Raw genomic sequence first — 24,884 nt, 5'->3', positions numbered from 1 at the left:
TTGTTAAAGAGTAAACGAGTCCTTCTTTTTTTTTTTTAGATTTTTCTCCCATTCCCTTTCTCCCTATTAGTGTACTACACAACCAGCCCGTTGCTCGTAGTATGTGCTTTGTGTGTGTTTGACGCTGATTGTCAGGGCGCCTCAAGCTGCATTTGGTATCACTGGCCGAAAATGTATGTGGATGAACCTGGAACTGGGACGTATCCATATTTCGTGCTTCGTGGCACAAACTCAGGAGCTCGTAGCCGTCCGTCCGTCCACGGTTTTACGGGACGCCTGCGCACCGGCGCCCGTTGCACCTTTGACCTTCTGGTGCCACCATAGCCTGACAGGATGAACCTTTGTTTGTCCATTCCAATTACACACTCTCTACTTTTACGTTTATTTCTTTTAGCCGCAACTGTCGTCCCAGCTGGGAACGTCTGAACGTGCTGCAATCCAAACTCTGGAGTCAAAAAAAACTGAGATTAAGGAGGGGGTTTTTATTTCTATTAGCGACTATAAAAGTCTTTTTTACATAATCTGTGCTATTGCATTTTTAACTCTAATATTGTTCAAAATCTTTATGATTAACCCAAGAATATTCCTTAGGCGATTAGTAGTATTGTTATAATACTAACGTTGCCTTTATATCCTACTAGTAGTATCTAAGCAATTCAAATTCTATTATACTCTGCTTTACTTATGGAATGCCTGTCTATAGCCGATAATATAGACTCGGGTTGCCCTCACTGGCCTTCCGGGGGAGCCCTGGCGTAGCCATTCCAGCCGACCTCCCACCAGGTGTTCGGCGGGCCAACCGGTGTGTGCAACGGGAACGTGTCCGGATTCGGCCGGCACGGCGCGCCGGCCACGATCGCGCGGGGGCAGGGCTGTTCCTTGGACCGCCAACACAGGCAAGGCGGCACACCGGCGGCAATCTTGGCTGCCTCTTGGACCTTCCTCGCGGCCTCGGCCGCCCTAATGGCCGGCTGCTCGGCCCACCTCTTGAACGTGTCATCCCACGTCGTCGGGGGGCGCGATGTCGACTGCAAGATGACGTCCCGGTCGCCGACGAGGTCGACGCCGTCGAATCTCACGGTCGGGTCCACGTACAGCACTTCATCGGGTCGGACGTCGGACTGGCAGTCGCCGTGCATGACGCCGCGACAGGCCAGGATGTTTTCCCTCTCCCGCTCGATCAGTGCATTCACGCCCTTAATCCAGTCGCCAATGGTAAGCACCCCTCCGTCGCCCGTTCCGTGGATTGTCGCACGCGGCCCATTGGCGGGCGGGCGACCGAGCCCGCAGCAGTAGACGCGCCTGCAGGCTGGTATCTCAAAGTCGTCGTCGTCCACGGCCTTGCCCTGCTCGTCCGCCAGGTCCTCGATCATCCACCACTCATCATCGGACTGGTTAGGGACGGCCAGGCGCGCGCCAAAAGATGCCAGGCCCTCTTCGTCGTCCAAATCGGCGTGTGTACCGTGCTCGGCGAGCCACGTCTCCTCCCACATGTCCAGGGAGGGAATGGAAACGATCATCGAGGACACGGGCTGGAGGGTGAGCGGCTCTGCGGCGATGGGGTGCGTGGCCAGGCCGTAGGGCTGCTGGGGGGAGTTGGCGTCCGTGGCGTCTTCCAGTACGCGGATGGACTCGATGGCATCCCACGCTCGCCAGCGGAGGCGTAGGAGATGCGGGGAGATATCCACGCCGCCGTTGTGGCGGCGCCACTCGTAGGTGGGAGGGAGATCAGCCGGGATGGATTGGGGGCGATTTTCTGCCATGATGAAGGAGGGGTGTAGGGATGGGGAGGAGGTATGTGAGCTGTGCCTACGGGACACACAAGTAGGACTAGCAGGAACGTTTGGGGCGCTACCGTCAGCTATTATTGTTCGACACCAATGCCTGGACATGGAGACGGTGCCACTGAAATAGATCACCCGGATGAGGGTCACGATCAGGAAGGCATATTGGCTGCTGGCAAACCTGGAGGCCGAGTGACTACCGATTTGAGTTTACCCGGGGGACATGTGTATAGCTTCCATATATGAAATAATCCAATTAGCCGGTTTGTGGCCTGAATAGTGATATTCTCGCATACAAAAACGTACAATTATACCTACCTTACATGTTAGCAAACCGTTCAGGGTGCCTATAGTCACATATTGTGCCGTATAAAGTACTTTACCGACAAAACGTTCCATATCCAGCGTTATGTATACTGGTGCTGTGCCAGGTAGCCTAGGCCCAGTAAGTGAAAGTGGAACTCTCTCTCTCCTTTTTGCGGGGGGGAGAGGAAATACGAGGACGCCCCGGGCGATCGGGCGAAGAGGCTTGCAGCGTGTCCAATCTTCTTCTTTTCTGAACTGCATGTCTGTATTGGTCCCCCATAATTAATGCGTAGTCTTGATCGGGTTGCTTGCATTGGGGCCGGAGAGAGCCTAGAATTGTCCATAGGCCCCAACTGTGCCGCCGTTGTGCTGGTGTGCAGTCCTTCAAGTGTGTTCTTTCTAGCCTACATATTGTGGGGGCCAGCATGTTGAGTCTCCTTCCAGTACTGGAAGGCATTATAAAAGATAGAGACACCCAGCACTTGAAGCGAAACGACGGTGAGTCCAAAAAAGAGACACTGCAAATGAGAACTCGTCACTCCATCGGGCCAGGAAAACTTGTTCTCAACCACGCACCCCCAAAAGAGCCAACCCAATCCAGTGAAAGCGTCCCCTTTCGTCCAAATCAGATAGATCTCCTAAGGTGAACCTCCTGGGCGGAGGCAGTGTCTGGTCAACTTTAAGAAGTGCATTCTCTCTTAAACCATCCTAGCTCCGTTCTGCATCTCGGCTCTGCAAACGACTAGACGCGTGAGTACGTGTACGCATTCACACATCCTGACTCGGTTTGCGGAAGAGAGGGAGGGGGTGGAGTTTGGGGGAGATATGCTTAATTAAGAAGCTTGTACTTAGTCGTCTGCAGTTTTGGGCACCCAGCACAGAGGTCAGTCATGCTTGGACGGCACAGGTAATTTGCTCATTGGCTTGGGATTGATGCCTGTCAGTGTCCACTCATGGAAGGGTGGAGATGAGGTATTTCGTGTGGCTCGTCGATTCAAAACTGTTTTTAGAATGCAACCAGGAGCGGCCTTTTAGTAGTCTAAGTAAAAGTATAGGTCTTAATACGTAGTAAAAGATATAAACCAGCCTCCTTAGATACTAATAAAGGTTAAATAGGATTAGTGTGAAAACTCTGCATTGATACTACTTGTATATCTTTTCGTGAATTTTGTAGATGCAACTTTAGACAGCAACGTACATCAATTTGCAACCTTGAGTGACTTAAGGTTCAACAAGATCCACGCGGCTTGCTGCCTGTCAGGGCGCAGAGACGCAGGGTCTCGCGCCTGATCCCGTTCCAGGTTCCCCGAACCACTGCGATACCCTCGCAAGTCATCAAAATCCACAAATGACAGGTTTGATCACCGAACACACTCTCGCCGCTACATGCATATCTCTGTGCGATGCAGCACAATGCCACGACTTCTGCTTTTGTCTCCTTCCTAAAACGTCGAAGCATCTACAAGGGCTTAATCCCACGCGGCACAGTTAGGACAACATACTCTCAGAACAACGATGAGAAGGACAATGGAGGTAGGCCTAGACTGTGTTCGCTGGAATGCATTCTCCCAGGCGAACTCCGCAACTTAGTAAGGAGACTTGGTAATGGGCGGCATACACGTACGGAAGAACAATGAGGTGCTCAACGTCTTGACATAATGCCGGTGATCCGTATGAGGCCTCAGCTCGCTGATTTGGTCTGGACCTTGGCAAGTTGAGACAGAAAAGTATAAGAACCCGATCTGTGGCCACGAGAATGATAGCTTCTAACTCCTTCACCAGCACTCATCAGACACTTCTCGCTCTGCAACCTCAAACAGTCTTCTCTACCTCACTGCCGACCCATCTACCAAGGTACTCAACTTAGCACACAATCACGATGCAGGCCAACATGCAGTCTCTGCTCTCCATCGCCGCCCTCTTTCTCGCCGCCACTGGCGTCCAAGGTGCCGTCATTGCCCGGACAGAGGCCGCGGCTGTCTTCGAGCCAGAGACTGGTGGTCCTCAGCCTCCCATGCCAGAGGGGGCGACGATCCAGAACGCAGAGGGCGACATGGAGCTTATGCTCTTCCCCTCATGGATCACCTTCTATTCTGACTCGAGCTGTAAAAAGAGGGTTGGCAGCGTCAACTACAGCTCCTGGAACAACGGGTGCTTCTTCAACGGAGGCTCCTACATGCAAATCACAACTGACGGCGACGACTTCACCCTCGTCCAGAGCAAGCAGAAGGGCTGCCGCGGCGGAGTGAACCGGGAAGTCAAGTTCCGCGGCCATGCTGCTGACTGCTTCTTCCTCCGCGGAAATGGCTTCACGACTGGAGGCTCGGGCGAAAACACTCCGTACACCATCCGCAATGAGGGCAGAGCCGATTAGTAGACACTGGGCAGGTGGCACGGCAATGAAGGGGACGATGGAGGAGTGTTGGAGTGGGTTGAGTTAAAGGAGGCAGATGTGCTTGGAAACCTTGTTGGGGCACCTACCTGGGGGGGGGGGGGGGGGGGGGAGTAGTCACGTATACTCCTTAACGCCAACAATGGGGAACAGACTGGATCCATGTGGGCTGGCAATTCGTGATCAAGGTCTTGGTGATGGTGTCGGACGGTTTGAAGACGGGTTCTTGTATTAGCTGCAAGATCTGTGAACCCCAGGCTCTAGGTCATTCTCAAGGGTGTCACTTGATCGCGTGACTAGCCCGCACCACTGGGTAGGTATCTCCAGGCCGCAAACCGACCACACCTAGTAAGTATCATTCTTGCTTGTACCCAAATAATAGACCCCTATATGCGTTCCAGGGAATGGTAGCAAGTGATTGGCTCCGCACCATACTAGTAGGTGATCCATGTGTTGACACTGTCTCGAACAGTGAGTCCACCGTTCTTCTTGTCCCCTGACTGAATTTCAGCTTTCATAAGTTCGATACTTGTTACTTCAATCTTATGCCTGTCACTGGGCCGTGGGAAGAGAAGTCGGCTCTCAACATGTCGGAACTTATCGTCCTGTATAACCCAAAGAAGGATATCAAGACCGAGGTCAAGCGGAGGGATGACTGGGTAGGGACGTGGAGTCTCCAGATGGGGGAGAGTGAGACAAGAATCTCTCTTGCTTCAGGTTAGAATCAGTCACTTTAGTACTGAAGCAATAATCGTGTTTCAAAGACTGCCTGAATGATTGACACCTGATCAGCTACCGTTGTCTCTACCCAGTGGACTAAAGCACCGCACTGTTGTTCGAGGTGCGTCTAGTGACCTATAGATACCAATCTCGCTCAATGTCTTGGTAGATCAAAGCATATTTCACGGCTCCTTCCGGCGGACCATGATTTCTGTCACGAAGCACGAAGACCTTCGGTGTCGTCCTATATAAGAAGTTGAGTTGTAGCCCATATGGGGTAGGCTCTGCAGTATCGTGATCCCAGTACTAGTCCTCGAAGAACTCGAGCCGACCATCACCATATCCGAACATTCCATCCCGGTATGTGTGATTTTCCACACCCGTGTCTTTGCATGCTGATAATAAGGGTTAACCTTCGGGTCCACTGGCCATTAGTACAGATCCCAGTTGTCTGGGTATTGGTCGTAGTTCCATTGTGGAGCTTCCAACCTGCGGAGGTCGAGGCTGTCGACTGACACATCTTCGTCTTCTTCTTCATCAGCCTCGTTGATGTAATACACACCTTCGCTTTCCTCGTTCTCGCCATCGACATCCTTGTACGCCCGTGCCATGGGTCAACCATCCTTGGTCGTGAAATTGATCGCTTCGTGAGTGTGAACCGATCTATTGGGTGAGATATTGAGGGTGGAGAGATTACCGGCCTTAATACATGCCAGCAAGCGGTAAAGTGGAGGCATTATCATCATATACTTTCAAAAAAGACAGAGAGCGCAGTCGAAGTGATCGTTCAGTGGAGCTTCAAATAACTGGAGCCCAATTACACCATCAGGTCCATGGCGTCCAAAGCGGATGTCGATACGCGGTGCTTGGCCATTGCTGGACCAGAACCTCGCGCCGCCAAACTGGCCGAAAATATTATGACAGTCTTCCCGCCTAGCCCTTGTGACAACACGGCAACATGCTCTTACTTTTTACCTTAGATATAAATACTAGGTACTTTTACTTTCTTTACATTAAAAGAGTGCCAAGGCGGCCCGGTGCGAAGAAAACCTTCGGAAGGCTGTTAAATTTTATGTATTTGTTATGGCCAGCTTGGGTAACGGTATATTCTGCTAACAGAAGCTGAGGCTACGAGACTAACTATAGGTCGTTTTTCGTCTCACCAGTAGGTCGCACTAATGTATCAAGGGTTAATGTAGGGTAAAGTAATCAGTCTTATACTATTAAAATAGTAATCGTCATTATACTACTATAACCCTTAGGCTAGAAGTTAGATAAGATAAATCATAAAGTTGATTACTAAAGAACTAGCTAAGAGACCGTAAGTAGGTACTTAAGTCCTGATCTACATAAGTCCTAATAATCATAAGGTAGATTCTAATAAGCGCTCGTTATATATAATAAGCGTCGATTACCAAGGACGAGCACTTATCGTCTTAGCTAGGCGCTCGTTACATCACCTATATAATAGTTCTTGTCTTCCGATGTCTCTTATCACCTGTTCCCGTGTCCAACATACAAACGTCCACTCTTAGCCGCCCAACCCTGTGGGGCTTTGGTTGGTTATACATAACGGGTCGTAACATATGATGTCTGGCTAGCACAATCACTAAGGCCGATTAAGGCGACAACATCCCTCAGAATGGAATTAAGCTGTAAGGTATCCTATGAAAATCTCTCTCACATGATTTGAATAAGAATCTGGTAATGCAAACATATTCTTTAGAAGTTACTTGAAGATACTTTGTTAGCATACAAGAGTCTTCTAGTTTTGACCCGGCCTTCGATGAACCAGTACTGTCACTAAGGTGATAATTCGGCTTAAAATTGTTGGATCGAATGTCTATTACCCCCCTCATGAAGTGAATAGCCAGGGTCACAGGGTAGTTAAACTGCAGGCCTAACTAAAATCGGCTGGTGCAGCATGCTTCATGCGCCGCTAGTGCTTGATTCTTCCTGCGAAAGTGTACCACATACTATAGCATTCGGAACACAACTATGCGGTCAAAAACAACTTATGATTCTGCTTCACGCAGTAATTGGGAAGAATTCAAATTCAAAATAGGAAATCCAAACTCCATCAACTCAAATTTAATCGATGTGCTGCTCCATATGTTCATTGCCGTTCATTTCCTACGTAGAGGATGAAATCCGCCGCGCTACTGATCATCTTTGCTCGAATGAGGTCGAATACAACCCTGTACCTATTTTCCCGTCTTGGCATGCAGTTTCTCCCCGCCGTCTGCTAAGCCATCGATAACAAATCTACCGACGGCGAGGAATTTCCTCCATTAAGATAGGCTATCCTTGGCTCGATTTACTACCCCTCAGTCGTTTTGACAAGATCCATGCAGGCAGTAGCACTTTTGAACTTGAGCTTGGGTGCATTGATCCGTAGTTGCGGCTTTCGTAAGGGGATAAATGGAGATAATTTGTGAGTATTTAACCCAGGCTCTGGATGGTGGTCTCTTGTGTGGCTTTTCTTGGCAGTCTATGTCTGTGACAATACGGCCAAGTCTTGTTACTTCATTGCGTCCTACACGGGTTGTTGCACCTCTTGATTTCTCATTATGAAGCCAGTTATCTCTCTTGCCGCTCTCACAGGCACTTTGGCACTTGCGCAAAAAACTCGTCTATACTCCGAATGGCTGGCCTCCTCTTTTCTCTCTCGCCAAGCCAACATAAACTCCGGCTATGGTCCCGCTGTGCTATGGGAAGGTATCGCCCGCGCCGGCGAGAAGGTAGCAGCTAACGGCGGGTGTAAGACTCTCCTCAACGCAGCTGAGGCCAAGGTATCCTCCTTAGTGAGCGATAATGGTACGCTTGATGGATGGGATCCGGAGTGGTATTCCCTTGACGACCTGCGTATCGGCAACAACCTGTTGTACTTTTACCAGCGTAACAACGACACGAAGCTCAAAATTGCTGCCGATGGGCTTCGGCAGCAGCTGAACCGTTGGCCTCGAACCCCAAGCGGTGGGTTCTGGCACCGTGCGCCCATCTACGAGGACCAGATGTGGTTGGACGGCATTTACATGGCAGATACGTTCTATGCCACGTATGTTCACTTGTTTGAGCCGGACAACACAACTGCATGGGACGAGATCATTCTGCAGTTCGATCTCATTGAGGAGCACACCCGAAACCACACGAGTAACCTCCTTGTTCACGGTTACGACGAGGCCAAGGACGCTATTTGGGCCGACCCGGTAACCGGTGCCAGCCCTCTTGTGTGGAACCGTGCTGTTGGTTGGTATTTCATGGCACTCATCGACACTCTGCAGATCTACCCACAGACTCACCCTGGATATGATCGTCTGTTGGAGTACTTTGTGACGTTGGCCGATGGGCTGGCGTGTAGCCAGGACGAGAAAGGCGGTTGGTGGCTAATTATGAATGAAGGGTACGAAACTCGCAAAGGAAACTACATCGAGTCGAGCGCCACGGCCATGTTCTCCTACGGCCTTCTCCGGGGTGTGAGAGACGGGTTGCTCGATGCGAAATACAAGGAGGTTGGTCTGAAGGCGTACGATTTGTTGACTTCTGATTTTATCCGAGACGACAAGAATGGGACAATCAGCTTCCTGGGCACCGTGCAGGTTGGCAGCTTGAACTCAAACGCAAGCTTTGAGGTATGTGACTTCTAGTTCCGGACATCTTAAGTGCCAAATCTAACTTAGCTTCTCAGTACTACGTTAGCATCCCGCTTGTCGAGAACGATACCAGAGGCTTAGGATCCTTCCTGTTTGCAGCGATTGAGGAGGAGCTCTCTTAGATGAAGTTTTCGTGCTGGAAAGATTTAAAATATAGAAATAGTATTTTAGATTAAGTTTATCTAAATGCTAGATGTGGAGCACGCATCATCTCTCACCCGACTTAGTCATTTAAAGTCTGAAGTTCTTCACTGTGACTTTCAGTTTGTTCTTGGGCAATCCTCGCGCCAATCAGAGAAGCAGTGATGTCATACAGACATTACAATCACCCGACAGAAAATCGTCTCCACGCGGCCAGAAAGCCAACAAGATTTGATCGGATACGTCATTCAAGCGAGTTCTAGAACTTTGGCAATGGCCGCTATTTCAATTGCGCAAGCCGCGCATGGCCTTGCCTTCATGCACGGTCGCATTGGAGCATCTTATCGTTATCACCGTTGCTCGGTTAGACATCTACAACACCAAAATCTCACGGCACACAACACGATTGATTGAACACAACAAACCCTAAATAAACACTTCAAGATGGCAGCTCAGGCAAACGAGCAATCGGCCCAGTCGCCTCCGGCTCACAGAGAAAGTGTCCAAAGCGACCAAGAGTCGATCAAGCGTTCTCAAAATAATGAAAATAGCCCACAGCACAGCTCAACGGAGAACGGCTATGATAATAATGCAACCAACCAGGTAGCTCAGCGACAAGCCCGACAAGATATGGTCCAAAACCAACAATTCAATGGCGAGGGAGACGGGGCCTCTCAGCCACAAGACGCACAACAAATTGCACCGCAGAACCAGCAGATGCAAAGCAAAGGCAAAGGCGCACCGTCCATAAGGCTAGATATGGATCTTGATGTCGATATCGAGTTAAAAGCAAAGATAAAGGGCGATATAGAGTTATCTATATTGTGAGTATTCTGTAACGTATTGGGTGGCAATAAATATTGACTATTTCTAGGGGTGGTGACCAGAAAAAGAAATGAGATATGGGCAGAAACTAGGATAATGATGTTATGAATGGAATGCAATTGTATATTTTTAGCATGTAAATGGCAATTGAATAGAGCTAATCTAAACCTCAAATATTTCCAAATCCCATCTATGCATGTAGAGATGCATCTGGTTTGTCGAGCAACTTGAGTCGCTAGCTTTCATGTTCTGGTTTTGCAACTTGCTTAACCATGACCTGGCTGAGAGTAGCAGCTCCTGCGGCTTAGAAGCAGCTTTATCATCAAAGCAATCACAGGCCAAACAACAGAATCAATGCAGACGACCACTTGATGGCACAGTGTAGTAATTTGTTCGAATCTCATATTAGAGTATGGTATCCTCCTCGGTCATGATGAGTGGTGGTGAAACCCATAAAACCATCGGGCCTCACTCATCCTTGTGAAGATCTTTTCTCATCACACCCTTTAAGCTTTCCTCCGAGATTGTTATGTACTTCTCTGGAGAAACGCTATCCTCAAAGGGTACCCTTAGCCATTCATCTGCCTGGATGATTTTCCCCTCCCGTAACTTTAAATCAATGACTCCAGAGTATTGAAACGGCAAACCTGTTGCCTTCCGCCGCCCCAAGTCATTTACAAAAATACCCTTGTTAACAGTTCGAAAACTGCAGTATCCATTACCCTTTTCGTCAAGGTCGGCCCAGTAAACCGGGTATTGCTTATCGAGCCAGACCTCAAAATCTTTGTGGGCACCGTTCCAGTGCTTGTGGTGACGCTCAAGGAAGGCGAATGGAACGTGTATTTGGGCGCCGTGGTCTGTCATCACCGAGTCTGCTGTGAAAAGAGCCAAGAGCTCAGTCGGGTCACGAGTAGCCCAGGCACGACAGTAGACCTCAGGAAGATCTTTCAGGTTTGATGTTCCGTTCATTGCGCTTGATCTGGTGGAAAGGCTGAATTTTCAAATCGAAAGTATATTCTTGTTTCTTCAACGCAGTGTGATGAGTGTAATTTTATTAACAGGTTGCTACAGCTAAACGAAAAATTTGCTTTACAACTCGCGAAAACAAGTCGCCTTTTAAGTTAGCAGTGACTGTATGCAAAGTCGGATGCGGTTGGGGAAGCTCCGTCATCCAGGTTTGACTGAAACCGGAGAAGATAATCAGATGATTGCGCCGTGATAGTTTGTTAAGATTTCACACTGCTCCGACTTATCGAATGGGTGTTCCGGGCACTTCGGAGCCCAAAATTGAGTTTGCCAAACATCAGGCTGGAGACCACTAAGCTAGCAAATGTCAAACTACGGACCACACAGGCACCATTGCGGCATACCTAGCATGAGGAGGGCGAGCCTAGCAATTTCATGCCAATGATGTTGAGCTGTCTATAATGAGAAGATTAAAAAAAAAAACAAAAAACCACGTGGTGAAGATCACCTAGTTCAAGGCAGCTGGCTTATGAGGGACATCTTCGAAGCTATGTAACGATAGCGGAAGAAATAGTGATCATTTCATAGGTAGCATAGCATCCTATAGAATCTTATCTATGTAAAAGACATTTAAGAGAGCTGATGCGTGTCGCATCTGATTGATTAACAAGAATATTTAACAAGGTGTCAGCAATAACAACGGACTAGTTCAGTGCATCTGCACTGGCTTATGGCCCAACTTACCTTACCTACTTACAACCACATCGTTAGCTCATGGGTCATAGGAGGCCTCCATGCAGGCCTGGCTATGCAATCAACCGCGTTTGCAACCTACGAAAATAACGTCAAATTCAACGAGGGATAATCGTTTTCCCAAGCACACCCTTTTTCCAAGTTATGGCTGAGTTATGCTAACAAGGCCGACAAACCATCACCTGCTGTTGTTGGAGGCAAAGAGGCGTTACCCGACAAAATGGTACTTAGTCATTTAGAGCTATTAAGGACACTCAGAGGAGGCGGAAGCTACCTGTAGATGCATCTAAGTGTAAGTATATCCCAAGGCTTCTGAATTGTCCTGCTGACGGTTCTCCCGCTTTTTCGACTTTTCTGCCGGAATTACCCGCAGAAAGTCAAGCAGGGGTGCTTCGTCGTTCATTGAGCTGATTGGAAGAAACGAGTTCATTTGTAGCCCCAATGTGAATGTGCCCAATCCGATCCGCTCCGCAGGAAAACCGGCCACGAACGTAGTCTTTTAAATAGCACCTTACCATGCAGACGATCTTCCCACCGGTCAGCGCTTCGTGTTCCAGCCCCCAACCATCGATATATATCTCTTTCTCACTGAAAAATGAATTCTACACTACAAAGGGAGGACTCGGCACAGGACGCCTACCACTACCCCAAATCGCTTCCAGATAACGGATGGTTTCGGTTACTGAGCATCGCACCTTCAAATGAACCGTCCCGGCCTCTTGTGTGTCGCCTAGAACCTTACAAAATGGACATTGCACCTCCTTATGAAGCACTATCGTACACTTGGGGCCGTCAAAAACCAGAAAATTCGATTGAGTTGAACGGACGCTTGTTCTTGGTTCGGCCAAACCTCCATGCCGCACTGTTAGCACTTCGACGGCCAGATGAGAATCGATTTTTATGGGTTGATGCGATTTGTATTAACCAGCAAAATCAAAGAGAACGAACTCGTCAAGTATGGCAAATGAAGCAAGTTTATCGCGACGCTTTAAGGGTCAAGGTTTGGTTGGGTGATGCCACGAAAGGGTCGCAACGCGGAGTCGAGATTTTGCGACATTTTGAGCATGTTTCCCAGACGGCAACAGATCAGCACGTAAAATCCTTTCAAGACTTTCAAAATCTCTATGCGGATGTGATTCCTTTGATGAGTCGCTTTGAGAGCGCATCGGAATCCGAGGAAGTATTTGAACTCCTCCGACATCCCTGGTGGACAAGAGTTTGGACATTACAGGAAGGGGTATTGGGCCAAGATGTTGATTGTATATGTGGTCAAAAGTCAGTCCCCATTGAATGCTTCTCGAGCTTTTCTTGGTTCTTGTACTTCGCCATCAATTTCGGTATCTGGAACGGCCCTCAGATCGACTCATCCGTAGCTTTAAAGACCGCAAGATGGATCGGAAAGCTGAGAGACATACACAAAAAGGAAGGAAAGGTGACGATTTGGGGAGCTTTGAGTGCTTCATGGAACCGAGTTTCTACTGATCCCAAAGACAAGGTGATGGGTCTACTTGGGCTTCTCAACTTCGATAGGGCTGCCGCAGATATGCCGGATTATGGAGTGTCCACCGCGGACAACTACTGCAAACTCTTCTACTTTCTACTCGAGGAGGCAAACGCATTGAATCCGTTGGGATTGATATCTGAAATGCCTGAAGATAGACATCCCAGCTTACCGAGCTGGGTGCCTGATTTTCAGGTTCATTCAGGAGTTGGCAGCGATCATCTGGCGTCCCTATCAAAGGGCATTCATCCTTACGACGCATCTCTATCTAAGAGCGACTACGGATTCCAAATAAGAAAGGACTTGAATTCGAATGGGAGGGTACTAATAGCTGAAGGCATTGAATTTGACCTTGTGGATGACGTCGGCTGTAGAGCACCAGGTTGGGAGCTTTTGGAAAATCCACCTCCAGAAGACGAAAGATGGAAGGAGATGATGCAAGAGACGTTAACGGAATGGCGTTCTATGGCGAATGGCACAGAGACGTCGTACCCCACTGGCGAGAATTACGTGCGTGCGTTTTGGAGAACTGTATTGGTAGACCTCAAGCAAGGAGAGTTCCCCAGACCATCTAGTGCGCTCGGTGCCCGGAGGCTCGGGGACGAGGATCTCGCGTGGGTTATGAGTCTCGAGACAGGTGCTGCCCTCTGCCGGCTACTACTCACGTGGGAAGACTCTTGTAAGTCAGGGTTTAGACAGCTTCGACTTATCGAGCAGTTGAACAGAAGGTTTTTCATAAGCGGCAAGGGGTATTTTGGGCTTGGCCCGCCGTCACTGCAGGCCGGCGACGCAGTATGCATCCTTCGCTCAGGGGCTGTGGCATACGCCCTTCGGAAACAGAGTAACGATTGCTGGAAGTATTTGGGAGAATGGTAAGCTGCAATTTCTACTCATTGTAGCGCTCTATCACTGACCAGTTATCCAGCTACGTCCATGGTATTATGGATGGTGAAGCTGTTCAGGAAGCCAAAGGCCAGGGGCTTCATTACACGACATTCCGTATTGAATAGACTACTTAGAAATCCCCCCAACGACAGTTACAAGGAGCGAACAGTAGATGTAACGTGTTGGAAAGCTTGAATGCCCATTCAACTATTGATGATTGGTGCCGAGATTGGTCGTCACACTGAGTACATTGGTAGTCTCTTGTTGCGTAGGTACTGCCAAACGTGACAGGATTTTAATCACCAGGCAGACTTCAGTAATAACGTTTGATGTTGCGGATGACATAATTCCGTCCAGAGTAGTACTATGAAGGTCCGTCAATTCAAGCACTCAGGCGCTTCGGTAAGAATCGTGCGGCGATCGTCAATGGCTTCCAAGAATTTTGGACATGTCCCGTCTGTTGTGGCTGAACGCAACAGCATCAGCCAAGACTTTTTGGTAGGCCTTCAGTGGCTTAAATGTGCCAAGGGTGTCTTGCAGGCCCCCTGCAAACGCGCTGAGACTGTGCTTTGCTAGCGCTGATTGCTCCTAAGCGGCAGCACTAATAGACTCAAAGTGACGTCAGATCCAAAGACAAGGCACCACCAGGTGATCACCGCATCTTGTTGTTGCTGCCAGGCACGACCGACGCACTACGTAGGTGATGGTGACTGCCAAGGGATAAGTAGAAGCTTGGGAAACGGTATTGCTCCAAATAACAGTAGTATGTATTCCTTTGCTTCTTTCTCCAACTCAAGCAGAAATTCTTCGTTGACCACATCATTCCTCCAACCCTCGCTCGCCTCAATACTATACGAGCGACCGGTCTGGCTACTACCAGACAGCGTGTTTATCCTGATCGACAGCTGCCAATAATCTTAGAGTGTCCTTCAGAATGGCGCGCTTCAATCTTTTTCCTCGTCGGCAACATGACCCAAAAACGCCTCTCCCAACCCACCGGCGTCGAAGCAGTGAAGATACAAAGGTCAACGATCGCTGGCATGGTCGCGAAACTTATACCATGGCCCACCGTCCAACTTTCATGCAGTGGCTGAAAGTAACATGGTTGGACATTTTGACAATGATAGCCATGGGAGCCATCGCTCTAGGCGTGAGTTTCTCTGATTGCTCCCAATATGCTTCAACAATTAACAAAATATCTCTAGGTCTTCAGGGCGCATCCTCCAGCGCATCGGATGTTCCCGATCACCTTCGACAACGGCGAAGTAGTATACCCACAGTTTGCCTATCCTCACATTCCTCAATATATCCCAAGCCATGCTGCAACGGCTTTAGGAGTCGGTGTGCCTATTTTGGTCATTCTCCTCTGTCAAATTCGTGTGCGGTCGTTCTGGGACATCAACAACGGCATAATCGGGCTTCTTTATTCCCAACTTGGCTCCGCAGTCTTTCAGGTCATGATCAAATGGCTGATTGGTGGCCTGAGACCCAACTTCCTTGAAGTCTGTAAGCCTGATATTAGCAAAGCCTCCCAACCAGGGGGTAACGCGACCGGCTTAGACGGTACAGGCTACGGGGGCATCATGTACACCTACGATATCTGCACAACGGAAATGGGAGGATCACTCTCCAACGCACTTGAATCGTTTCCCTCAGGCCATACGACGTCCATGTTTGCCGGCATGGTCTTCCTGTACCTCTACCTGAACGCCAAGCTCAAAGTCTGGTCCAACTACCATCCGTCTATGTGGAAGCTCATCCTAGCATACGCCCCCATCCTTGGAGCCACTCTTGTAGGGGGTTCATTAACTGTTGACCAGTCCCATAATTGGTATGACATTATGGCCGGTGGGCTGATCGGTACAATGTTCGCTTTCTCCTCGTACAGGATGGTCTATGCTTCTATTTGGGACTGGCGTTTGAATCATGTCCCTCTCCACCGGAAGATGCCTTTTGAGTACGACCTTGACACCTTCGGAGACGGCCCCGTAGCCACTCGCAAGGCCGGATGGGGCAAGAAGCGTGTAGGCAGAGGTTCTGGTCCCGACAAGTTTACAAGGTCTCGATACAGCACCAGTAGAGACGGCCGCGGTGTCGGTGTGCCCCGCAAGGCGGTAACCTCACAATCAGATCGACCAAACCACCGACACTCTCCCAATGACATGGTTTAATAGGTGCATTTTGATTACGGTGTTTTGGTCCTGGAGTTGTAAATACCCATCTTTCCTCGTTGGTCATTGATACCCTTTACAAAGAGCGAAAACGAGAATGTAAAACTACCCAGAGGGTTTTATCTAATAGTTGTAATTAATATTATTCTCAAGAAGTTTTATCCAGAACAACGCCCATCGGCTGTTTCGAGTTCCGATCATCCATCTCTCTTGGCTCGAGACTCAAGCTTCAGGTACATGGCATATGGACTTTGGTGCACGTTCATAGCCTGCTGGTCATATGACAGTGCGCCCAGGTGTTATTGGGAAACACTGCAATGAAAATCAACGATCCAGTTGTTACTCTCAAGGTTGTTCTCGCTGCACTCAGGAATGATTTTCGCCTCGAACGTCTATCTGATGTCTAATGGGTCACTCTGCTCCACTAATAACACAGCCATGTGCCCGGTGACTATACTATTAAAGACGCAAAAATAGTTGTGTTTTTATTTAAAACACTCCCTAAATCTCTTATTTCCAGTTGAAAAACATGTGGAAACAAAGGGACCTGCACACCAACATGTCGTTCTAGCCTAGAGCTTGTGGCAGCTGTCATGAAAAGCCAAGCAATGCATTCATTCGAGGAAATTTGACTTGCTGATAGTTCGAAACTAGATGGCAAGCCCGTCAATGTCTGAAAGATCACAGAGAAATTCCTTGGGGTTTAGGGACCGTCTCGCAGATATTGGGCCTATTCGCGAGTCAATCCGGGTGGTGATCGCATGAAGACTGACTTTTCTTGGCGTGCAACGTAATTCTTGGCAGTGAACTTTATGAAGATCGGTAACCAGCCGTGGGCCCCTGAATTGAGCATCGGCCAGCTTCTGGCTGTGTACCAGACGATGATTTTTTTATCGATTCTAAAGAGTTAACGAGCAAGTTAAGAGGTTCAATAACCAGGGCTTGTGGAATCGAGTTCTGAAGCTCATGATATCAACGACGTGAAGTTGAGAATATTTTTGGAACCTTCTTCAACTTAAAATCAAATACGGCTTAGTCCAAGGAGACAGGACGAAGCCACCCACATCCCCAGTCCCGCGGCCCGGACATTCGGAAATCAACTGGCTCAACCTGGGATGAGAATTCCGCAGTGCCCGCGCACAGGTATCCCCAGCCACCGTGCCTGCCGAGAACTTTGGGGTCCCTAGATCGGCCCAAACCCTGCTTGGACGCAGCGGGTAGATGAGTTCACCGCCCTCCTTTCTTCCAGAAGTCCTTCTGTCTGTAAATAAACTTTACAAAAATATGCCAAGATCAACCATTTGCAAAATGTTAAGGCGCCCAGGCCATTAGCAGGTTTGACATATGATGTGCAGAAGCCGCAGAGCATCCCGTATATGAAAATCATTTTATGCCCTTTGGATTAGGCTGGACGAACAGCTGAGGTACCTAGGAGTTTGGACATACCTCGAGCTGTCATCCCAGACAGGAACATCTATACCAGACTCCTCATTCACTGTGATTTGCATGTGGCATCCCCACCTCTGGCTGATGGCTACCTTGTGAGATACTGGGACCAGATGCTTAAAGTGTCGCCCCGTTTATAATTCAGCAAATTTGTTTCTCCTGTGGCAAGGAGATTGAAGTTGGGCTATATCCCGGCTGCGAGGATCCATAATGGCTCCAGATGGCTGTTGCGGGAGCCCCAAAAGCTGTGGATGTTCCATAATATACACCAGATTGTGGAGAGACTGGGCAGTCGTCGATATACAAACTCCACACTCGGTAGGCGGCCGGCCTCTACCCCATGGGCTGGAGTGCTGTAGTCTACTCAGAATACAAGGGTTTGCTCAGATGAGATGAACGACCATGCTTCTTGACAGGCTGCCTAGCTCAGGAGTAACTTTGGATATATAAACAGAACATCATCACCCTCTTTCGACCAAACCTTCTTTTAGCAAGCTGCCTCTTCAAACGCTTCCTTTCACTTACAAAAGAACAGCATTCGTTCACTACTTTCTGTTTCATCTTCTTCACTTTCTTCACGTCTGGTACCAGTTTACAAACAACCCTTTCGCCATCACCACAACAATCACAATGGCGTCCAGGCTGGTCCTTTTCACTCTTGCCGCGCTGGCTGCTGCGAACCCCATCGACCCCAATGTCGGTGATGAGCGGCTGGCCCGCAAACATGTGGAAAACACCAAACACCTTGCTCGTGCCGTCATGTCCCCTCAGCATCCCAAGGTCAAGGTCCGATTCACCGACGCCGGCAACGCTGCCAAAGACATGTACATAAGAGACGACGGCAGCCGAATCATGGCGTCCAGGGCTGAGGACTCCAAGGACAAGGCCAAGGACAAGTCCAAAGACAAGACTAAGGACAAGAGCAAGGATAAGAGCAAGGACAAAAACAAGGATAAGAGCAAGGACAAGAATAAGGATAAGAACAAAGACAAGAACAAGGACAAGGGATCTGGCAGCGGCTCCGGCTCTGGAGGCGGCAAGTCTGGCGGCGGAAGCGGCAGCGGAAGCGGAGGCGGAAGCAGCGGTGGCGGCGGGTCCAGCTCCGGGGGCGGAAGCACTGGTGGTGGTGGTGGCAGCAGCGCCAACAATGGTACGACCCCCGGTGGCGGAGGTGGTGGTGGTCTGAAGAAGACTTTCCCAACCCCTGCCGGCACTGAGAACCTCTCTGCGGTTAGAACCATCACCGGCTCGTTTGATGGAGGCATGAAGTTGTTTGACCGCGTACCGAGCACTTGCACCGGCGGTGAGGGAAGCCGTCAGGACGCTGCTTTTATCCTCGAGGACGGCGCAACCCTGAGCAATGTTATCATCGGAGGCGGCGCTGGTGAGGGTATTCAGTGCGTTGGCAGCTGCACGCTGGAGAACGTGTAAGTCTTTTTGCTTTCCCCATACTACCCCCCCCCCCCAAACTTCTGCAATGAAGAAGACTGACAACGACATCAATAGTTGGTGGGACAAGGTCTGCGAAGACGCGGCCACCTTCCGACAGACCGGCGGCAAGTCCACTGTCCGTGGTGGCGGTGCTCGTGGCGGCTCAGACAAGGTCTTCCAGCACAACGGCGGCGGCACCGTCGAGATCATTGACTTTTATGCTCAGAATGTCGGTCAGCTGTACCGCTCCTGTGGCAACTGCAAGGGTCAGGTCGCGCGCACTTCCGTTTTCACCAACATCTACGTCGATGGTGCAAAGACCGTCGTCCACGTCAACGGAAACCTCGGCGACAAGGCGACCATCAACGGCGCCTGCGTTCTTGGTGGCGCGACGGTTTGCAAGAACTCGAAGGGTGTTGAGGGCGGCGGCGAGCCTGGAGATGCGCCCGATGACCCCAATGTCTGCTCGCAGACCAACGTGAAGACCTCTGGGTGCTAAGCGATTTTCTGAAATCGCAAGGTATGCTGGAACATCTGGTGAGCTGGGTTCAGGTTGCTGAGAGGCGCTTTGAAACCGGCTCTCTAGACATAAGGCTGCTTGACAGGAAGTCAGGTTGCATTTCAACTGTAGATACTTGGACAACTCTTGCTGAAGAGGATCGAACAAACTGTGTTCTTTTGGATGTACTTCTGTATTTACAACTTTCCTGGATATACACTTCACATTGTTGCACTAAACGGAAAGCTTCGCTTTTGATGGTGAGAGAATGGCAGGGTGAGTAGACTTTTGGTCGTACGGTTGATGTGCGCGGTATTGTGATTTCTGAAGATAGTGTGACTTTGCATGTCTTCCATACAGGCTATGAAATGTTCAAATTTGGGGCTTTCAGGAAACCTGGCTAGTCAGGCACCCAGCCACTTAGCCAAGCCGCTCTATCATATGATGAAGTCTATGTAGTTAATAGTTTACTTATTCGGAAGCCTGCCAGGTGGATGGCAATTCTCTAACCCCTACAATAGCTCGATGATCACACTCTCCTTGCAGTATCAGAATCCCGTTTCAAATGGACCATAGGTATAGGGCTCTCACAGTTCATCCCGAGTTACTCATACCTTTCCATGAACAATTTCATTGCCTTTCTCCTTGTTGGACTTCAATTGCTGACCTAGGATACCTGCAGTCACCTATTAACAGAATTAGAGCATTGTATAGGTTAGTTTAGCTACAAAGGCTAGCCGGTCTAAAACGCGCTGCTTTTGAAGCATGTACTAGTGACGAATTTGTTGGGAAGTATCAGGTTTACGTAAAGGTAAGATTGCAGCCGCTATCAGCTTTGGTTATGGTCTTATCTCTTAACGCTGGTATGTCAGATCATGTCTCTTTTGTATAAGGTACTCCTTGCTCTGCGGCATTATTTTGTAAGTATTGGTATCAAATCAACGCTGCCACGATATTGTAGCGTTATTGTGGCGCGGTCAGGAAATCAATCGGTTGTAAAATAGGGACTTTGGTCTTCTGGCGGGCAACTTTGTGGAGTATTACGGCAGTCCGCAGGGCGCACTGGGTCAAAATTCAAGGTAGTGATAGGAACACCCCATAAGCGTAAACATATGTAATCTCGCGTAAAACGATTTTTGTTTTTATATATTTCTAGGTAGGTATTTACCCTTTTAGGAAATAAGGGTTTACTATATAGAACTATAGCCCCCTACGAGGCTTTATAATAATCCGTTAGAGGTTAGATCTTCCGGTTCCGGTTGATTAGGTATATAGTCTGTGCGCGCAAATCGATAAATAAATAGGAATTTAGTAAGGCTTAGAACTTCTTCCTTTTCCTTACGCTAAGCAGAGTTTAGGTATATAACCCTTACTATATAGAAATTTATAACGCTTTCTATACTATTTTATAAAGATTTAGTTTTTATCCTTTATTATACTTTTGTTTTTTTTTATCTTCTCTATTTTTGATTTTTTTTTCCGATTTTTTAAGCTTTTATATATTTCTATATAATCATTTACTAACTATTAGCTTTTATATAGATTTATATATCCCCGGGCGCTAGGCGTCGCCCTTGTTATATTACGTATAGTTTTCTAGCAAAGCTTTATAACATCTTATAATATCTTATAATATCTTATAATATCTTATAACATCTTTATAATCCCGAACGATACTCGATATTACTTTATACTACTATATATTATAGCTTAGGATATAAAGCTAGCTACTAAGCTTATGCTAGATAAGATCGGAGACATAAAGATTCCTACGGAGTTGCCTACTAAGCTACCTTCTATATATACTTATGCTCTCGGAACCGGCTACTACCTTACCTATATATATACTTTTATAATTCCTTTATAATATTATATTAATTTATTATAGATAGTATTCCTTATGCTAGTAATACTTTTATTAATAACATTCTAGATAATAAGGAAGCAGAGGTATAGTCTCCTTATACCCCTATATATACCTTACTTTTTTACTTATATATTATATAAGCTTATAACTTAATCGATATTTGCTTTATAGTTAAAAACGGAAGACGATAGAAAAAAGCGCTTAAGTATAAGTATATACAGAATGCTAACTCTTTCCTTATGCATATATACGGAAATGCGCGCGAGGGTAAAGACTAGTATAAGAACTATATCAAGGGTAATAGTCTATATAATACCTATATTATTCTAAACGGCTATGCTAGCTATGCTAACTATATATATAATTCCGGCGCTTCTAACTATAGCTTTAATAAGTTTCGTCTTAACCTATATATAACTAAATATAAATCTAATCTATTTTATATAGCCTTATCCCCTTCGAAGCAACCTACTATAGAGATTTATACTTCCGCCCCGAGTAGTAAGAAGTTATACATCTCCCGTACGGAGTATAACTTTCTTAACGCAGTCCGTAGTATTAAGCCTAAGCATATACGACTTATTAGAAATATATTAGTTTCTATTATAGACAAGCTTACTAATATTAAGTATAGTGTTACAGGAAAAGGCGCACGCCTAACCGTTGCGCTAAAAGGTGCCGTCTAGCTAGATGTTATCTAACTAGACGTTAACAGGCCTCATAGACCTATGTGCAGGTAGGAGACCTACATGCATAGTGGGGCTTTAGCCCCTACATATGCGTGCGCATAGAACTGTGACATATAGTATATTATCATATATATCTAGTACTATCTATATATCTTTACTAACTATAGTTATATATAGATAAGAACGAAAACATCGAGATTAAGCTTTATTACGACTAAGCAAGACCTTATAAAATCCTATATAACCGTATAACAACTAGAGATAACGTAAACATATATTTATATAATGCTATAAATACCTACTAAGGCGTATAGAATCGGGAATCTAGTATATAGAAACGATAGGTATACTTATAAGAATAAGAAGATAGATATAAGCGTTTTGTTACGACCCGTTAGATACACCTAACAGGACCCACTCGGTTGGGCGGTTATGACAGGACTTTGTATGCAGGGCCACGGGAACAAAAGGTAACCTCTCGGAACGGAAGAACTATAGAACGGAACAAGTCACGTGATGAATCATTCTAGGTCAGAATGATCCAAGAAGAGTTGGGGGCCAACGGATCATGTTCGATCAATATGATCTCCAACGACTACAGACAATACGTGTAGATAGACTCCTATATAGACCAGGACTTGAGTACCTGCTCAAGCCCTCTAGATAGTTCTTCAGCAATCAACTTGTGATTCATCCTCGAATGACTTTCAGCTTACCTCTCAGTATTGTGAATACTAAGAACCTCGTTACCATAGTGTAAGACTGATCACCTTACCCTAACCCTACGATCTACCAGAACGACCTCTACGAACCAGTGTTAGTCTCTTACTGCACCTTCTGTTAGCAGAACCCTACTGTCAGATAGCTGGCCGTAACACGTTTACGGTTAGTAACTTTAGTTTATAAGTCGGGTACTTCTATATAGAGTTTAGTACCCCTATATAGAAGCATAAGACTATCTATACTTTTGCGTTTTTAGGTTTTTTTTAAGATACCTAATTCGTATTTCTTTACTAATATCTATATTTTCCTATTCTCCTTTATAAATCTCTATATAGACTATTATAACACCTTACTATAGCTAGCCGGCTATATATCGACTTTACCCTTTTTTAATCTATTATTATTAAAAAGTTCTAGAATAGCTAGACTTATTCTAATATAATTATATATCTTTCCGAATTATTCTAAATTTAGGTTTCTCCGTTAATATTTAAACGTTTCTTATAAAGCTTAAACCTCTACTACGAAGTCTGTATAGAATTTTCTAACGCCTTACTATAACGTATCTTCTAGCTCTTCTTTAATTATAAGCTATCCGATTTAGATATTCTTTTATACTTACGGACGGAAGGCTTTATTATTACAGTTTTATAAACAGTCATCAAGGGTACGTAATATCTTACGTACTAGCTATACCCGTATAAGAGACGCTCTCGACAGCATCATTATTAGTAGACTAACTTAATAGAAGACTAACTACTTATACTTACGTTTATTAATTTATTGTTATTTATTACCTTATAACCGTTTATTTAACTTCTATACTATTCTATTTATATCTCTATTCTTATCACGGTTCCGACCTCTGCTTATTATAGCTACGTACTAGCAGGAAGAACTATAATAAGTAGTAGCATAACTTAATCTTGATTAATTTTTTCTCTCGATTTAACCGCGATATATCGCGGAGAATCTTGAAGGAAATACCTTATAAGCCTACTTACTTAAAATCATAACCTATACCTCGACGTAGCTAACGTAGACTTATACGATAAGTTATATAAATAACCCGAGGTTAAATAACAGTTATCGCAAGATAGCAAGACGTCTCCTACGATATTAGGAGATATATCCCGATAATCTTAAAATAATAAGAATTTCAGACTCCTTCTAAGTATATACGAGTATTATAGCGTTTATCGCATAGAATATAAATATTAGCCGAATCGACGTTAGATATAACGATAAAACCTAGACTTAGGCAACGTAACTCGAAGATAGCTAGAAGATAGAGAATTACGATTATAACAAGGTAGTAAATAATATCGCTAAGGCGATTATCTATGCTTAAGAACTCTAAGACTTCTAAGGATAATTCAGAGAACTAAGCTTAGAGAGTTAGATATTACGAAAGGTAAGTAACCTGTAAGAAATAACGAAACTACCAAACTAGCGCTAATAACGCTACTAACATAGCTTTAATAGTAAAAGTAATAACCTCCTAAGGCATTACTTAAGCATAGCTAATACGAAGGGAATTACGAAGACCCTTAAAAGCTATAGTTAATAGTATCGGATATAACTATAAGCTAACCTTAATAAACTTTTAATAAGCAGGATTATTAAATTAATAATAATATATAAAACCGCTATAAGCTAAGGTTATTCTTCTAAAAATAAAGGTATAAGTCATAAAGACCCTATCGGAGAGAATATAATTTATACTAAGCTAGGGATAGAATCCTTAATAGTAATATATACCCCCTAGCATAAGAAGATACCTTCCCCCTTAGGGGTAGATACTATACCTAATAGCAATAGGATTTCTATCCTTCTAGACTTTACTACCCCCTTAAATATAGTAATAGTTCGAAGTAATGCTAATAAACGCGTTCGGAAGGCTATTAGGCATAGTAACGCTAGGATCGGAACTACTAAACCTAGGGAGGAGATTCGCAGCTATAACAAATATTTAGTAACGATATAAAGTATTCTAGCCTAACGCCGATAGTAAGTATAGCAGGGAGCTTATATTCTACGACCGAGAGATATTATACTACCGAGATATAGACTTATAGCTTTTAGCAATCGAAGCTAAGATCGTTAATCCTTACGCTCGAGACGAGGTCTTT

General features: G+C 46.4%; 8 protein-coding genes across 8 annotated transcripts; 6 read left to right on the top strand and 2 right to left on the bottom strand.

Annotated features, from left to right (window-relative positions):
- Positions 1-728: 728 nt before the first annotated feature.
- Positions 729-1,763, bottom strand: CTRU02_210194 (uncharacterized protein; the record flags this gene model as incomplete). Its single annotated transcript, XM_036729640.1, has 1 exon — positions 729-1,763. The coding sequence occupies one exon, from the start codon at positions 1,761-1,763 to the stop codon at positions 729-731; it is 1,035 nt and encodes a 344-aa protein (XP_036578482.1).
- A 2,206-nt stretch (positions 1,764-3,969) lies between these two features.
- Positions 3,970-4,464, top strand: CTRU02_210193 (uncharacterized protein; the record flags this gene model as incomplete). Its single annotated transcript, XM_036729639.1, has 1 exon — positions 3,970-4,464. One exon carries the CDS (start codon positions 3,970-3,972, stop codon positions 4,462-4,464), a length of 495 nt encoding a protein of 164 aa, XP_036578481.1.
- Positions 4,465-7,772: 3,308 nt separating this feature from the next.
- On the top strand, positions 7,773-8,977 carry CTRU02_210192 (cell wall glycosyl hydrolase; the record flags this gene model as incomplete). Its single annotated transcript, XM_070205408.1, has 2 exons — positions 7,773-8,838; positions 8,868-8,977. The coding sequence occupies 2 exons, from the start codon at positions 7,773-7,775 to the stop codon at positions 8,975-8,977; spliced, it is 1,176 nt and encodes a 391-aa protein (XP_070061056.1).
- Positions 8,978-9,440: 463 nt separating this feature from the next.
- On the top strand, positions 9,441-9,879 carry CTRU02_210191 (uncharacterized protein; the record flags this gene model as incomplete). Its single annotated transcript, XM_036729637.1, has 2 exons — positions 9,441-9,821; positions 9,871-9,879. 2 exons carry the CDS (start codon positions 9,441-9,443, stop codon positions 9,877-9,879), a joined length of 390 nt encoding a protein of 129 aa, XP_036578479.1.
- Positions 9,880-10,289: 410 nt separating this feature from the next.
- CTRU02_210190 (uncharacterized protein) lies at positions 10,290-10,790 on the bottom strand (the record flags this gene model as incomplete). The annotated part of the gene is made up of 1 exon (XM_036729636.1): positions 10,290-10,790. The coding sequence occupies one exon, from the start codon at positions 10,788-10,790 to the stop codon at positions 10,290-10,292; it is 501 nt and encodes a 166-aa protein (XP_036578478.1).
- A 1,345-nt stretch (positions 10,791-12,135) lies between these two features.
- CTRU02_210189 (heterokaryon incompatibility) lies at positions 12,136-14,051 on the top strand (the record flags this gene model as incomplete). Its single annotated transcript, XM_036729635.1, has 2 exons — positions 12,136-13,913; positions 13,967-14,051. 2 exons carry the CDS (start codon positions 12,136-12,138, stop codon positions 14,049-14,051), a joined length of 1,863 nt encoding a protein of 620 aa, XP_036578477.1.
- An 809-nt stretch (positions 14,052-14,860) lies between these two features.
- CTRU02_210188 (pap2 superfamily protein) lies at positions 14,861-16,097 on the top strand (the record flags this gene model as incomplete). Its single annotated transcript, XM_036729634.2, has 2 exons — positions 14,861-15,076; positions 15,132-16,097. The coding sequence occupies 2 exons, from the start codon at positions 14,861-14,863 to the stop codon at positions 16,095-16,097; spliced, it is 1,182 nt and encodes a 393-aa protein (XP_036578476.2).
- Positions 16,098-18,173: 2,076 nt separating this feature from the next.
- On the top strand, positions 18,174-19,473 carry CTRU02_210187 (pectate lyase; the record flags this gene model as incomplete). The annotated part of the gene is made up of 2 exons (XM_036729633.1): positions 18,174-18,970; positions 19,050-19,473. The coding sequence occupies 2 exons, from the start codon at positions 18,174-18,176 to the stop codon at positions 19,471-19,473; spliced, it is 1,221 nt and encodes a 406-aa protein (XP_036578475.1).
- Positions 19,474-24,884: the final 5,411 nt, after the last annotated feature.

Source organism: Colletotrichum truncatum (genome assembly GCF_014235925.2).
Source record: "Colletotrichum truncatum strain CMES1059 chromosome Unknown Contig_0006, whole genome shotgun sequence".
NCBI lineage: Eukaryota > Fungi > Ascomycota > Sordariomycetes > Glomerellales > Glomerellaceae > Colletotrichum > Colletotrichum truncatum.
The sequence above is the reverse complement of the archived record's forward strand: the minus strand, read 5'-3'. Positions and strand labels throughout refer to the sequence as shown.